The 15,293-nt window shown below is 42.7% G+C and overlaps 1 protein-coding gene across 1 annotated transcript in view; it reads right to left on the bottom strand.

Annotated features, from left to right (window-relative positions):
* Positions 1–11,441: 11,441 nt before the first annotated feature.
* Positions 11,442–15,293, bottom strand: part of CHST10 (carbohydrate sulfotransferase 10) — an 11,404-nt gene continuing 7,552 nt past the window's right edge. Inside the window, exons 4-5 of the mRNA XM_010085074.1 lie at positions 14,887–14,992; positions 11,442–12,919 (exon numbers count right to left, since the gene is read on the bottom strand). Of these exons, the coding sequence (XP_010083376.1) occupies positions 12,382–12,919; positions 14,887–14,992 (644 nt within the window). The 3' untranslated portion in view covers positions 11,442–12,381. The remainder of the gene's footprint in view (positions 12,920–14,886; positions 14,993–15,293) is intronic.

Raw genomic sequence — 15,293 nt, 5'->3', positions numbered from 1 at the left:
CCCCCCCCCCCAAAAAAAAAAAAACCCATAACAAGGAGGATGCTTACTGCCTACCCAGACCACAGTAACAAAAAAATGTGCGTTGGAAAGGCTCTCTGGAGGTCATCTATTCCAAACCCTGCTCAACACAGGGCCAGCCACAAAGTTAGATCAAGATGCTCACTCAGTAAGGTTGCTCAAGTACTGAGTTCCATACACCTCCAAGGACGGTGATCCGCCGGCCTCCCTGGGCACCTGCTCCAGCATTGACCCACCCTCGCTGTAAAGAGCCTCTTTTCTTATATCCAGAGTTTGCCAAAACCTGTGACCACTGTCTCTCATCCTTGCAGCTCCAAGAATCTTGCATTTTTTCTATAGCCAGGCATCCGTTAGGTAGTTGAAGAACATAGTCTATACAGCTGAAGGAGGAACATACAGTTTATACAAGGAATAGGAGGAGGTAAGTTTATACATTGTGTGCTCCGCGGCCTGTGCTGATGCCTGTGATTGCTCTGCTCCAGGTGCTAGACCCTGCACTTCTTGTTGAGCTTCACAAGGTTTCCACTGGCCCAACCCTCAGTTTTTTTCAATGCCACTTTACCACACAGCATAGCAAACCTTTCCCTGACCAACACGCGATTTAATGCCATCTACAAAATGCCTGAAGGTGCACTCTGGCTCACCATCTGAGGTCAGTAAGGAACATATCAAACCATACTGACCTCTTCTATGGACCTTGGGACACTCTGTTTGCTATGCTGTGCCACCTGGACATTGAGCCACTGATTATTACCTTTGAGTCCAGCAGTTTGACCAGCTTCTAATCCATCTTCCCATTCCTTCACCCAGCCTGCATTTCCTCAGCTTTCAAATAAGAGTCCTGTGGGAGATCACCTCAAAAGACATTTTAGAGACAAGATAAATAATATCCACTGCTGTCACCTTGTCTCCAGAGCCAGCTGTTCCCAGAACACTGCAACTGCCAGGCTGCCCCAGGCATTATACGCCTATGATGAAGCCAATGTCCACCCGGTACTTCATGAGCCTGAAAATGGATTCCCAGGGCATGTGCTGTGCAATTCTTGCTGCACAAAGGATGGCGGGAAGGCTGCCTGCCCTACTGCTCCCTAGATCCTCATACATTAGTGTTAGCCTTTTTCCTCATCATCAGTGAGGTCTCCATAATTTTCTACTGATGATCAGCAGCAGTCTCGTACTCACATCACCCTCCAGCCCCAAGCACTTGTGAGGAAAATGTGTGCAGTATATGAAGACTTGTGTAGTGCGTTAATACATGTACCATAACAGAACAGAATCACACAAACTCTTCTTGCAATTAAGATGGAGATGAATGGATTTCTGTACTGTGGCTTTGGCACATGCTCTTCACATATTCACCACCAGAGTGAACCAGTGTGACTGTCCCTTAAGAAGAGCATGGAGCCCGTTTGTGTACATCCTTATCCATATCAACCCCCTTCTCCTCAAAACCAATCTTGAGTGTTAAGGCTGCAAAGTCACGGTCAAAAGTTCAGTAGCACTAAAGGCAGAGTGGTCTAAACAGGTGTGAAATTACAAAGAGAGATCCTACGGCTTTATTCATACTGGCAAGTGATGAGACACGAGGCAATCTGCAGAGCCAAGGGCACTGAGGAAACTACATCCACACTCAAGGGGTTTCCCTTCAGGAGGACATGTCAGGTGCTCATGGTCAGCTGAGGAGCCCAGTTCTTGTGCCCCAGCAGCAAAGTGATTTGAAACAGAGAATAAAAGGAGTGGCCACTCCTGAGCTTTGTTTCACAGGCACACTCCAGACCCACAGTATAACTCATATCAAGACACGCACTGGACAGTTTGTGATTTCATAGCCTCTCAGACAGCACTAACACCACCTCCCCTGGCCTACAGGGAAATGTGTCTGCTAGTCCTGGCTCCCCAGCTTGTCCCCTCACACCTATGTGTTATACCTGGTTTTCATCCACCACGGCTGGGCAGCTCTTCCACGCTTTGTTTTGTCCACAGGTCATGTTTATATGCCACTGCCCAGAGTGTGACCAAGAAACCTCCCCTTTTCTATTCCTGCAGTTTTCCAGCCAGTAATTATTTTCCCAAAATGCCTGTGAGAAGAAGGAACATGTATTAACTCACCTTTATATGTGGAGTTCCAATGTACAGAAAGCCTAAGGAAAAAATATTCTCCCATTTTGGAGTGTCAGCTGAGGCACCTAAAATCTGATTTAACATTATATTCAGACCACAGCCTTCACTGACCTCAGCTGCAGCTGTGAACAAACATATCAAGTCATATCGCAAAGCTTGTGGTCAGAGAATAAGGAACCTCGCGTTAGTGACCACTTGTGAGAAGTCAGGGTTAGATGACATAATTAACATCATTTAAAACTTTTGTAGCAACTGCTGGCAGATGTAGGGTTATCTTTTTTCTTCATCCAGTTCTCCCCTCTCTCAGTACCCAACTTCTATCTTCTGCAAGAGATAACGAAGTAGAACCACAGGCACCTTACTCTTCTTCAAAACCCTGCTCAAGACAGGAGCACCCATCTCTCCAGTACAATGAATGAGAAACGAATTCTGTGAAAAAAATAGCACATAACAATGTGATGAGAATAACTCCTACACTAAGAGGTGTGGGAGATAAGGGTAGGGGGAAGCCCCTAACTTTAGCAGTTCCAGCCGTTGCAAACCCAGCACTTCCTGAATGCAGATTTCTAGACATAGGCCAAAAACAAAAGGCAAAAAAGTCAACTCCGGCATCCTTCACAGGTTCTTAGTGCAAGCCTTTGTGCTCAGTCAGTCCCTTGCCTCCCCTCTGTCTCCCACCCTGTTGGACTTCAGCCCTATTACTCTTCCCTCCCAAGCATCTCTGAAGTGTTCAGTCTCCTTATCCATGCCTATATCCCAGATTCCCCCAGAAATTATCCTTGCCCCTCTAGTTCTGAGAGGCTCATCAGTTGGGTCTAGCACCTGAGGCTGCAGCAGGTTGTTGCAGTGAGGAGCAGTGATAAATGGAAGAGCTCTCTTCACCATTTGCAGGGTAGGACAGGTCATAGCTTCTATGAAGAATTTAGCCACCAAGCTCTAGGGCCTTTCTCAGTTTGTGTGGCCTGAATTCTTCAAAGATGTGCCATTTCCCCAGTGGCGTTATCACACAAACAGCAAAAGGCACATTTCAAACAAGAGTGACTTCACCTTCTCATTGAGTTTTAAGTCCTTCATCCCTTGCAAGAGATCAGTGTAGCACACCAAGATTTTTTTTCCCATCAAGGACACAACACAACCTAAGTCATTTTCCTAAGGGGTATTCCCAGAAACAGCATAACCATTTTAGCTCTTAGAAACAGTCTGCAACATCAGAGAACTAATCAAAGCCAAAGGTTTATAAAGAAAGCATTTAGGAAACCTAATTGCAGCTGGCACTATCAGCTCTACATCCTGTAAAAGAAACTGCCTCAGCCAAATGCCCTAAACCGCTTGTAAGCTCCTCCAAGTTGAAGACGAGATGCTCTAGGATCCAGTCACACTTGCAGAACTCACCTCAAATACCACAGGCATTAAGCAAAGCAAAACTCGAGTAACTCCATGAAACCAACCCCAAGTTCCCCGACTCTCACCCATGCCTGCCCTCTCAGGTAGAGCAGAGAATACACTAAATCTTTCTGTGCCTTTAGCGCAAGTAAAATGCCTAGCAGACTCAATATATTTCAGAATAATACATTACAAAGAAAGCCCTCAGCTACATGTTAAAATTTCAGGTGGCTAATGAAAGTATCGCTCGCGGTCTGGAGCATTAGGTTGCTGAACCAACTGCAAACACATACACCTCTGATTATTTGTGTATCGGGGCAAAATTAAAATAATGCATCAAATTAAGCTCCTGACAGTATTTGGTGTAACCTGCATTAGCTGTAAGCACTGGCAGCCTACATGCTAAGCTCACTCTGCTGATTGAACCCAGAGGTTACAATTGCCTTTTAAAGGTATCTGCTGGTAATAGAGCCATTAATATTTTATTCCTGCCCTACCTCCTACAGGAACTTTTCACCTTCTCTAAACATGTTACAAATACCTTCAATACTCCCAGCCTCATAGGAAAAGTTTTGATTACAGGGTACGTCATCAATAAACCGTATTTGGTATGTTGTCCCCCTAGCGACGGCTTCTTCATGTCTGATGATGGCAGTTCCCCTCTGCAGAAAGCGCCTGTCATTCTTCCCTTCAGGGATGGGGAAGAAGAGGTGGACTGAAGCTTTCATTTTTAGGAGGCAATATTTGTTTGAGCAGGATTGGCAGAGTCTGCAGTGGCGATGCCTTCTAGAGGTCCTCCCGAGCAAAGACACCACATGGACGTCTGTGTGCACTGGGCCGTGCTGACAGTCTGACCAGTTAGGGATGGGATACCTGGACCTGGAGCAGATGTCTAGTTTCAGTGTGTTGCCCCAACCTCTCCCTTGGATTAAGAAGGGAGAAGGGCAGGGGGATACCCAGAAGTTTAAATGAAGTTCCTCCACGATGCTCTTTTCCATCCATCTTGTTTCCTACAAAGTTACTTCTGTTTGTGTCAGACATCCAACCCAAACATGGCCAGGGAGAAGCATGGTAAGCCTTCTACTAAAGAAACAAAGACAGGGAATTAACTCCACGCTCCTGGCTCCTTACAAAATCTGGTATTTCTTCCACCATCTCCAAATATGATTAACATGAGCTAAAAAAGATAAAGAGGCAGGAGATGACAACAGCTCCCCAGCTATAGCCCATCTCTTGGCATGCAAGAGTGGGCTGGATGTATGTGGCCATGTGAGATTGGCCACACCTGCCTCTGCTGATCCTTCTCCTCCAGTCAGATCACCCAACGCTCGCCCATCAGCCCTGCTACGCTGTGCTTGCAACCACGGCTCACTGGTCTGAGAGAAGAAATGGGACCTGAAGGATCAGCTGCGACACGAAGCCAAGGCCTCTGCTGCTTTAACAGACAGTGGCACAGCAACCTAGTATTATTTTGTTTCCTTTGTATTCACCAAAACGATGACAGAGCCTCAAGGTAGGAAACCTCCTCCATTTCCAGCCTCAGCTGGCTCCTGGTCAACTGAGACGGGTTTGTTTTTGTGACTGCATCTTCTTCTGGCTCCCCTCCTTCTCTGGATGCAAGCTTCAAGCTTCTCCCACTCTTTCATTTTGCCCAATACAGGTTTAGACAGCAGTTTGTTATGTTACCCGCTCTCCTTTCTTAGGCTAAACAAGTTCTGCTCGCTGTCTGGGAGGTGGGCTCCTCAGTCCGCTCAAACACCAGTAGACCCTCTCTGCATCTCTGCTAGATTCCCCCCCAATCACAGCTGATGAGAACTGGACACAGGGTCAAGGCGAGGCCTCTCTAAAGCCTTAGTCACCATATTCATTTTTATTGGCCATTATTGGAAATATTTAGCTGGATGTGTGCAGAATTAGGTGGTGGCTTTCTCACAGCCATGTTACACTGCTGGTTTATCGTTCCTCATGGAAGCCCCCACATTGTCCTTCTGGTCTACCTATAGCCCAATTACATACCTTCCAGTGCAAAGTGTTTAAACCTGAAACAGTTCCAACAAGAAGCTGCAGAAAAGAGGCCCCAAACTAATGGAGGTATGGAATTTCTGCCAATACTACTTCAGAACAGGAGAGGAGTGCACAAAGCACATCCACCATGCTGTATTTTAAGCCTCAAATCCAGCAGTTAAGAGGATTACAATAAAAGAGTATCACTATCTAATGAAGTGATTTTTCTCTGACTGGCAAGCAATCATATGATAGACTCTTACACGGAGATAGCAGCAATGCATGTAAGTTGTTTTCCATCAGAATGGCATTTCCAGTAACCTATTAAGTCAACCCTAAACCCACAAAAACCAATCACAATTTACTGCAGTACCCTGCTCTCACACAGAGATGTATTTAAAAGGTGTGCTGAGATTCAAAGCTGATTAAAATACTGTTTTTATCACTGGTCAGCTTCCAGGAAAGTGAAATTATGTTTATACTGTCTAGTAGTCAAGAGGAGTAAAGCAACACACTGCTGCTGCTTAGAAAGAAAGGAAATAACACCTTTGCTCCATCTTTGATATTCAGTCCTATAATGCTTAATGGGACAAAGGTCTGTTCTGAGAGCACCTACCCTGATTACACCAGAGAACAGCAAGTGCAGGCATCCACCTCCACTACACGTTACACATGACCTTAGCCAAAAGGCCGAGAATCTAGGTCCTAAAAGCAGCCAAACAAGAGTATACAAAATAGACCGAATGGCATGGAACTGTGAAAGGGGGTGTGGAAGCCCCTTCCTCGTGCCGCTTCTTTCTTTCTTACTGCAACTCTCTTTCTAATCCCTTTCCTCTCATATGTTTCTACATCCATAATTTTACCCTGATGGGTTTTACTACAAAGAGCTAGACTGAAAAGATAATGAAAGGAAAACAGATGCTGGGAGATGAAAGAAGCTTCTGAAGTGGATAGAGGCATACAAAGGTCCACTTTGGAGTCCTGTTCTCTCCAGAGTGTTTGCTGAGTCTTCTTGCTCGCTGCCTTTTCACAACTACAAATGGTACAGCACTGCAAAGGACAGCCAGAAACCGAGGAAACTGAGTAAGTGCAAAGAATCGACTCTTACTCTACAAAATGCCTAAAGTAGAATGAGAGTAAAATAGGTGGATCCAAAGCGAAGCTTGGAGGTATGGCAGACTCCAGTTTTTACTTGCTGTAAAACCCTACTGGAAGCCATCCAAAACACAGAACAAAGATGCCAAATACAGAAGAGGATAGCAGTAATTCTTCCACAAGTGAATTCCTGACCAACACATGAAACATTTAAGAAGAAGCTCATGCAATCTTAATGTTTCACAGTCACGACAAGTCATTTGTGGTTGATATCAACTCTCTGAATTTTCTTTGTGTTCCTCAAAATTATGGAGCACATTTTGTATTTCCTACAGCCTCTTCTGCCCTTCTGACAAGAGAACAATGATGGGTCATAGTGTAGTGTATCATCCAAAGACCTCTCGGGACATGGGAAAGAAAACTGAATAAAACAGAAAGGCTGTACACAAGAGGGAAAAAAGATCTACAGAGACTAAGTGTTCCTACTTCTAAAATCACAGTAGGCGTGTAACACGCAGTTGTTGAAAGAGATAGTTATTCCACAAGAACTTTTTCTTCTCCTTGTATGCTTCCAGCATAGCTATACATTTTTCCTAGATGAGATCCATTTACTTAGGCACGATTGAAAGCCTTGGCTAGGTTCTGTGTTAAATCACTTTCTGGAGCGTGTACAGATGCCTTATGGTCCACGTTTACCCTCCTATTTGCAGGTTTGCTTTTGTCCCACAAACTGCTCAGAAATGACTTGTATACATCCAGGGTGGTCACTGTATTCCTGGCAGTTAGGTGGGTATTGCATTTCCAGATGGGCAACCTTTAGGATTATTTATTACTTCTTTCCACTTGTTTTTCCTTTCTGTGATTTCAAACAGACACCCACAGCAGATGCTTCATGCTTTCAGCCTGCCATGTGCATGCTGTCCCATCGGCAGCTGCTCCTCTGGCATGCACACACACCATACGGAGGAACATGCTTGCTCCTCTAACACCTCCCATAAAGCTTCAGTAACTTTTCTTCAACATGGAATCCTCCAGCAGCTCTGGGGTGCTTTAAAGCAACTCTCCACGACTTTTTTCATCCTTCTGTCCCAGACACTGCTTTGCCTGGGTTTACCAGTCTGGAATTTCTATCAGCAGAGTTCCTTTTTATGACTCAAAGCAAACACACATCTTTTTTCCCTTTCACTCCTGCCTGGATTAAAAGGGAAAATGGTGATTTTACAGTAGCTAACCCTGAACAGCCCCATTTCCGTGCTGACACCAGCCTGTTGCTACCAGGTGCATGGCTGCAGGCGTAATGCTACTCGCTTCATCAGGGAAATGTCTCCTACTGCATAGCAAAACAGGCTGCAGGCCTTTCAAAGCTGCTCTGGTGGTGATGGGATGAGGCACCTCAGGCTACTGCCACACACAGGAAAGCAAGATGACAGCTCAGCTGCACACAATTGCATTAAAAACACAAAAATAGAGATTTATACATGGCAGCACCAAAGTCATCCGCACACATCAGCATGAGCCAAACTCACTCCTCCTCCAGGAGGGAGGCACTCCGCTCACAGCCTGAGCCCTCCAAGCTCTGCTGCTAATAGGATCATTTCCTTCTAAACCTTCCCCACAGCAGCGGCCCAGGAACACGCACAGCTAACTTAGGCTGTAAGGGAATTTTCCACCACCCACAAGCCTCTTTCTACCTAGCATAAATCTTTTCAAGCACAGGCCACAAAGAAACTACACCAGCCTCTGCAGAAGACATGTAGCAAGTGATTAGCCACGATAAATCTTCAGGGCCCAACTCTTGTGTCAACCTTCCTTTATACCTTCACATTTAAAACAAGCACACATTGAATTTACACCTCCTTCCTATCCAGGTCCCTTCACGTTACTCTGATAATGAGGTGGGGGCTTACTGTGAATCACAACAAGGCCATTAAGCAGAAAGATCATTCACCCTCTCTCTGTCAATTAAGGGATATCACATACAGGCAGACACACTGACAGTATTTCCTTTTTTAATCTGAGAAAATAAGCTTAAGCAATTCCTATATAACCACTCTCTTCTCAGCAAACTTTCTGGAGCACAGATAAGATCAAACGTGGCTTTCCCAGCCAACAAAGCTATTAACACCTCAAGGAAAAAGTGATGTTACAGAACAGTCAGAGCTGTCTGATGGCTTTCTTGATCTGAGGACAGAGACAAGCGTTAGCAGCAGGTGGCTGTTACCCTCAGTACAAACAGTGCAGTGTCTGAGCGTGAATAGGAAAACAACATGCTTATCTGTGAAAAAATATGTGTTTTCAGGACATTTTCAAATTGCTACTTCTTTGAAGGAACAGTTCCCAAAATAAAAAAGTCTGCACATTTATTTTTAACTACAGAAAAATTTCATAGCACGTGATCAGAAAGCACACCGGTGATCATGCACTATGTGCTGAAGTTAAAAGATCGGACAGGCACCGCCCTTAACGGCGGTTCACAAGCAAGTGAATTCTGGATCCATCTTCACCACAAGAAAGATAAAAACCACTCCAAGACCCCAGAAAACCCCCCAGTCAGCTGATCTCTAGAAGTGTCCTTAATTTTATATGGAACATGAAGATAACAGACCCATGGAATACCTTTCAATTCATTATTTCTATCTTTGTTAACCGAGATCAGTGGGAAGACTTGGAGCACTAGGGAAGGGAGCCTGTGAGAAATAAGTGGCTCCATGATGAGCAGAAGCATTAAAGCTCCTTTCCTGTCTGTACTTTCCCTAAAGCTAACATACAGCATGGACTCTCTGATGTACAAAGAATGGTTCTCTCCTCTCCTATTTTTGGGAAGATTACTGCAACTCACTCTGCCTAAAACATCAACTTTCCTCTGTAAAATGTGGTTAAAATGGGAAAAAGGATTCAAAACCTGCAGAGGAGAGACAACAAAAAAGAAAGAGATATGCACAAAGTAAGGATGCAATTTTGTTTTCTGAAGCTGTAACAGCAAGAAAAGAGAAGTAACAGTTTGGGACAGCAGTTCCCAAAACACAACATAAATATGCGGTTTGAAAGTGGTGTGCAAATGACGACCTAACAGAAAAATGATGTTCATGCATGCCACTAGGACTAAATTTGTAAAAGCCTTGTATAGAGTACAATTAAGTTAGAACAAAATACAAACATTTAATTAATCATAGAATTAGCACAGCATATGGAGCCTCCTCCCCCATACAGTATGCTCTGGCCACCCTACCTGCACCAGACCTAAATAATAAGAACTCCACCACACCTCACCAAGGGCTTTCATGTTATCCAAGTTTCTGCAAGAGTCATGCCAAAATCACGCCATCATTACTTCAGCCACGCGAGAAAAAAAACCACTCCTCTAGAAAGAAAACATATCTCAGGAGGGTATCATTGAAAGGAGAAACTTTGTGTTTGAATTGAATAAATGGTAACGAGTATTCCAGTCCCAGCCTGAAAAGCGTGGGATCACAGAGCTGGGAGAGCAGTACACACCTCTGCCTATGTCAGCCCATAGCTCTGTCTACATTTGCTGTCAGATGCCTGAGAGAAATCAATGCAAAGAAAGCTATTAGAAAAAAAATATTACTTAATATTTACATAGCACTTTCCACCTGGCAACCTTTAAGAAATCAATACAGTAAGTAATTTACCAAGAAAAATAAAAATATACATTGGCATTCTGTGTGATCAGTAGCTTATGCTTTCAGAGGAAAACAATTCTACTTTATCTTTATTAGAATTAAACTTTAAGGCCTGAATTCACTATACATTATTCACTGTTACATTTTTAAATCGGCAGAGAGGTAATCAATCAGCTCAATAGCTTCAAAATGTGTTTAACAGTACATTTTGCTAAGTTCCCATATTAAGAAAACAACAGAAAAACCTTTAGCCATTAACATCTTTTTATCATTGGTTAAGAACTAACAAGTTAGAGTACTGTAATTGTTGGGTTTTAAAATAATAAAAAAAAAAAAAAAACACAAACCAACAATCCCACCTTCCAGCTTTGCCACCTTGGACTATTCTCTTGCTAACGATGCCCAGTTAATGATTCTCCCTTATTTCAATTAGTCTGTTGAGATCTTTCTGAAACCATTTCCAGCTACAGCAGGGCTTCCTTTTTGTGGATAGCAGCACATGTCAGCTTGGCATAGCTTTCCTTTTTCACAAGTGCAAGATGCTTCCTTGTGTTGATACAGGAAGCTATAAAAAAAACATACTGTGTCTGGATTTAAGAACAGATTCCACAGCACTGGCCATTATTAGCATTTCTAGCCAGCAACATTATGCTGACCTGAAAATTAATCTTTCAGGACTAAAGTTTAAAAAATACAGTTCACATGCTCACTGTGACAGAGCAACTCCTGTATTTCAGATAGGTGGTCTCTCTCCCCCATTACCTGCAGTATGAGGTGGCAGCACACTGATTTTTCTTGCTGGTGAACTCAAGCAAGAGACTGCTCTTTATGAGACACAATGCAAGCACAGGCAAATATGATAGCTGCATCAATTCAGTTCTGCTTTTCTTTTTTTTTAACACATGAAATGGGTGGACATATTTAAGTGACATTCAAACTCATGGCAAGTTGCTGACTCACCCCATTGGTAACACAAATGTTGGGCATTTTTGAGTCAGGACATCATGGCAGTGAATCACTTCAAAAATCAGGGATTCATCCTGTCTCCTTTAGCAGTAGGGAGATGAATTTTCAGAGGGAGGTAAATTTTCTGTTCTCTGAGGTACTGAACATGGAGCAAGACTGGACATAAGAAAAAGGTACATCATTAATCTAAGTGACTCTAGCAGCTCTTTTATATGACATCCTGCTTTTGTGGCTTCTTTATTAATCTTAACTGTTAGAAGACAAAACAAGTTAAATTCTATGAGAGCATCTCATGATTCTACATGTGCTCCCACAAATACAATTAATACTTTATTTTAAATTAATTTTCCTTGAAGTTTCCCTAGCAGTTTCACATTTCTTCTATGCTCCATTTGCATCTGATATTCTCAGAAAACTTACACAGCTGGGAGTTAAGTAATATCTTGAAAATCAAAAGCATAATTATGAGGCTCAATAGATCAGTAGTAAGTACAGTAAACACTTGACAAAAATACAAAGATCACTGGGCTCTGAAACCAGTCCCTTTTTTAACACTTCTAAAGCTTCTGTCTTTTAGGTTCATTTTGTGACAAACAAGAATGGAATTAGATCAGTATTACTGTTATTATAGCAGCCACATGACAGAACCTAGATGATTTTGTCAAGCATATAATCAATTTTTAGTCCTGTACTGGCCTCTCATTTTCAAAGCTCATGGGAGACTATATGCCTTTCTCATGAGCATGAATCATCAAGTTCACCCACATGTCAGAGTTAACCTACAGTGAAACTGCCATCTTTATAAATACTTCACAACACTTTAAAAACGGCATTCTGTCTGGGAGAAGGAGGGGAAGACCATAGCCCATTCGTTCACTCTCTTTTTTCCAGGAGGGAAGAGGGGAGAAGCAGAATTCTGTATTTCAGATAACAGAGACTTCAATTGCAATGTCACATATTGAAAACATGGTCAGAAAACAACAACTAGAAGCCCCTACTTGTTCATGTGACAAATACTTCACTGAAAAATGGAGCAACATCAAAAAGATAGAAAACAAATGGTCATTCTCAGCTCTGTCAGTGTTGCAGGTGGTATTCACGCAGGTTTAGATCAAGCCATGAGACACTTCTTCAGACCTTATCCTAGGTGTCAGTTAAGCAAGAAGTCTGGCTCCCGATAACCAAACAGTTTAAAATCTCCTTCAAACCGTGCATAGAGGCGTCTTATGTCTCTCTTGCTAATTCCCGAAAAATACCGCTCTACTTTTGTTTTGTTGTACACTGTTATGCCTGGTGGAATTGTGGGGTATGATACCAGATGGTCTATGCCAGCTGCTTTCAAGATATACGGAGCATCGTCCTCCAGGGTTTCATGGTGTCCAATCACACTATATGTGATTTCACAGGGGGCGCAGAGTTCCACATATGTTACCCAATGAATGATGTGGTCACCAAACTGAACATCCAGCCATCGGTGATTAGGGTCACCCAGATAGCGCACAAAATCCTCGAACTGCAGTCCTTTGGTCTCTGTGCGATTCTTTCTGTATTTACGAATAATGCCAGGAGCAATTTCATGCCGGTACCAAGGTTCAAACCGAGGATTGTTCACAAACTTGTCTTTAAATGCAGAAATAAGTCTTTCAAATGGATCTCTAACAATAAAAAACTTGAAGTATAAATTCAGTCTAAACAGAGGAAGGAAAAAAAAATAAATAAGCAAAGTGTTTAGCAAATTTTTGAAAGTGTGTTTAGCAAAGACTTACAAAATGTATGTAAACTCAGACCACAGACACAGCAATATGAATCTTACACCACTTGCATAGTCTATCAATATTATAATCAATAGGACTAGAAATACAATTTCTGTCTTTTTACTAACAGTTTTTGTATACAGTACAAAGTGGAAATTGTTCATCCCAGTTTTCACATTTTATTCAAACTGGAGGACCTTAGTTTATCTCAATCCATATAAACAGGAAATGAAAGATGGTGAAAAGATGCTGAAAGCTCCAAGCCAAAGATATTTTTAATGCCATGTGATTAAGCTCAAGAAGCAAAATACATAAAGACATGGAAAAAGCGGCTTGGTGCAATTATATGCATACAGAGGGCTGCGCTTTTCACTGCTTAAGCAAAAAAAATAAATCTGGTATTGGTGTTTTGTCATGCTTTCAATAATGGCCAAGAATATAATTTTCATGAGACCACAGTTTTCAACAGAATTTCACATTTTGTTGTGATACTACTGAACTGTAATATTCTGTAGTCAATGATTATGATTGAAATCAACCCCCCTCCCCCATGGCAGGGGGGTTGGAACTAGACAATCTTTAAGGTCCCTTCCAACCCTAACCATTCTCTGATTATCTGTAGCAGGAGTAAATCACAAACAAAGCTTATTTCAGTAAATAACTGAGAAAGGAGATTTAGAGCCCAATCCTCACTGAAATAAGTGGATGGACTCTTTCCAACCTCAATATGCACTTGGATCAGTCTTCAGGTTCTCCTGACTTACTCTTAACCAAGCAGGGCTACAGGTCAGCAAACTAGATCAACAGATCCACACCATTCCTCTCTCTACACCTAAACTCTCTGACAATTTATTTCAGAGTTCCTAACGAAACCCATGTTATACATCTCCAGCACAACTTCTGTGGTGGGCTGACTGCAAAAACCCGAATCATAACGGCATTCAACTTCAAACACCCTAGCTATGGCTCATCCCCCAGGGTGAACAGTTAGCTTCTATGCAGGGCTGTTCACAGGGAGAGAGAATGGATCCAGATTCTCAAGAACATGGTGACAGTACTTTCTCTTGCACACTATCAACACAATCAAGTGACCCCTTTCCACAGGCACAGCTGTGATAAACATATTTGTACCGCTGAATACAACAAACCTTGGACTGAGCTCTACTCATAGCTAACACCACATGTGTAAGGGGCTGACTCTTCAGAATGGCTTAATACACACAAAACCTAAGCAAGCACAAGCTTAGAAGTGTCCACTGTCATCTTATGTCCTGTTTTCTCCATGCTGCCACCCCTTACAGGGATTATATATAGGCTCTAGTAGAGATGAGAACAAACACAGGCAGAAATCTAGCCAAAGTAATTTAAAAGGCTCTACTGCAGGGAAGTATTTTTTCTGCTCTGAGAAGAACCAGAAGCACATAAACAGCAAGATAAGTGGTTCAACTGAATGGACAATACCCTCAGGCTAAGCAGCACTAATGTTTTAAACCTATCCAGTTCAATCCCAGTAAGTAAACCTGCCTGCAATGACAATCTTAAGTGTAGGCAGTAAGATTCACGGTACAAGGCATTGGGGTCGACCTTCCAACTAAACCTTCTTTTCTGGGGTCAGCTACATAAGAACTAGGTATGCACTCAACTACAGAAACCCTACATCCAGAGGAGTTTGTTGTCTGACCTAACTGTATCACTAGCTACACTGGTGTTCTCCTTCAAAGCCAGGAGGCAGGTAGGCACGGCAACATCTGTGAGGATAACAGAATAGTGCCGTAATACAAGCGGTGGTGCAGAAACCCTGCTGTTCTCAATTCCAGTTGTAGACTTCAGCTGTACTCTTGATTGCCCATAACACCACTGACTCCAAACCCTTCCTACACCCCTGGGAAGCCACCTCTTACCGTTTTTTAATTTCAGAGTCACTGAAGGAGGACAAGCGTGGAAGGCCATTCTTCTCATGGTCGTGTACAATATTTTCTGGGATCTCTTCTATGGAAGAAAATGCTCCTAGACAAATCAAACAGAGAGCGCAAGTGACTCTTTCAAGGGGAAAAAAAAGTGAGCACAAGCAAGAATGTGTGCCTTGGGCTGATAGCTTTTTAAAATATTTCAGTATTCTTTTCTGTATTTTCAGCATTTATGGTTACTATGTTTAAAACTGTTACATGATGAGAGATTCTGACTGTGAAGCTGAAAACTGTTAAAATTATTTAGGGCATGTGACATCATGGTCCAAGACCAAATGGCCTCTAAACACTCAAACATGCATTACATGGGTGTCACCAGCACTTATGTCTAAGCCCATAAC

This window comes from Pterocles gutturalis, unplaced genomic scaffold, assembly GCF_000699245.1.
Source record: "Pterocles gutturalis isolate BGI_N339 unplaced genomic scaffold, ASM69924v1 scaffold30945, whole genome shotgun sequence".
NCBI classification, from domain to species: Eukaryota; Metazoa; Chordata; class Aves; order Pterocliformes; family Pteroclidae; genus Pterocles; species Pterocles gutturalis.
Note: the sequence above shows the minus strand (reverse complement) of the source record. Positions and strands in the feature narration are given on the sequence as shown.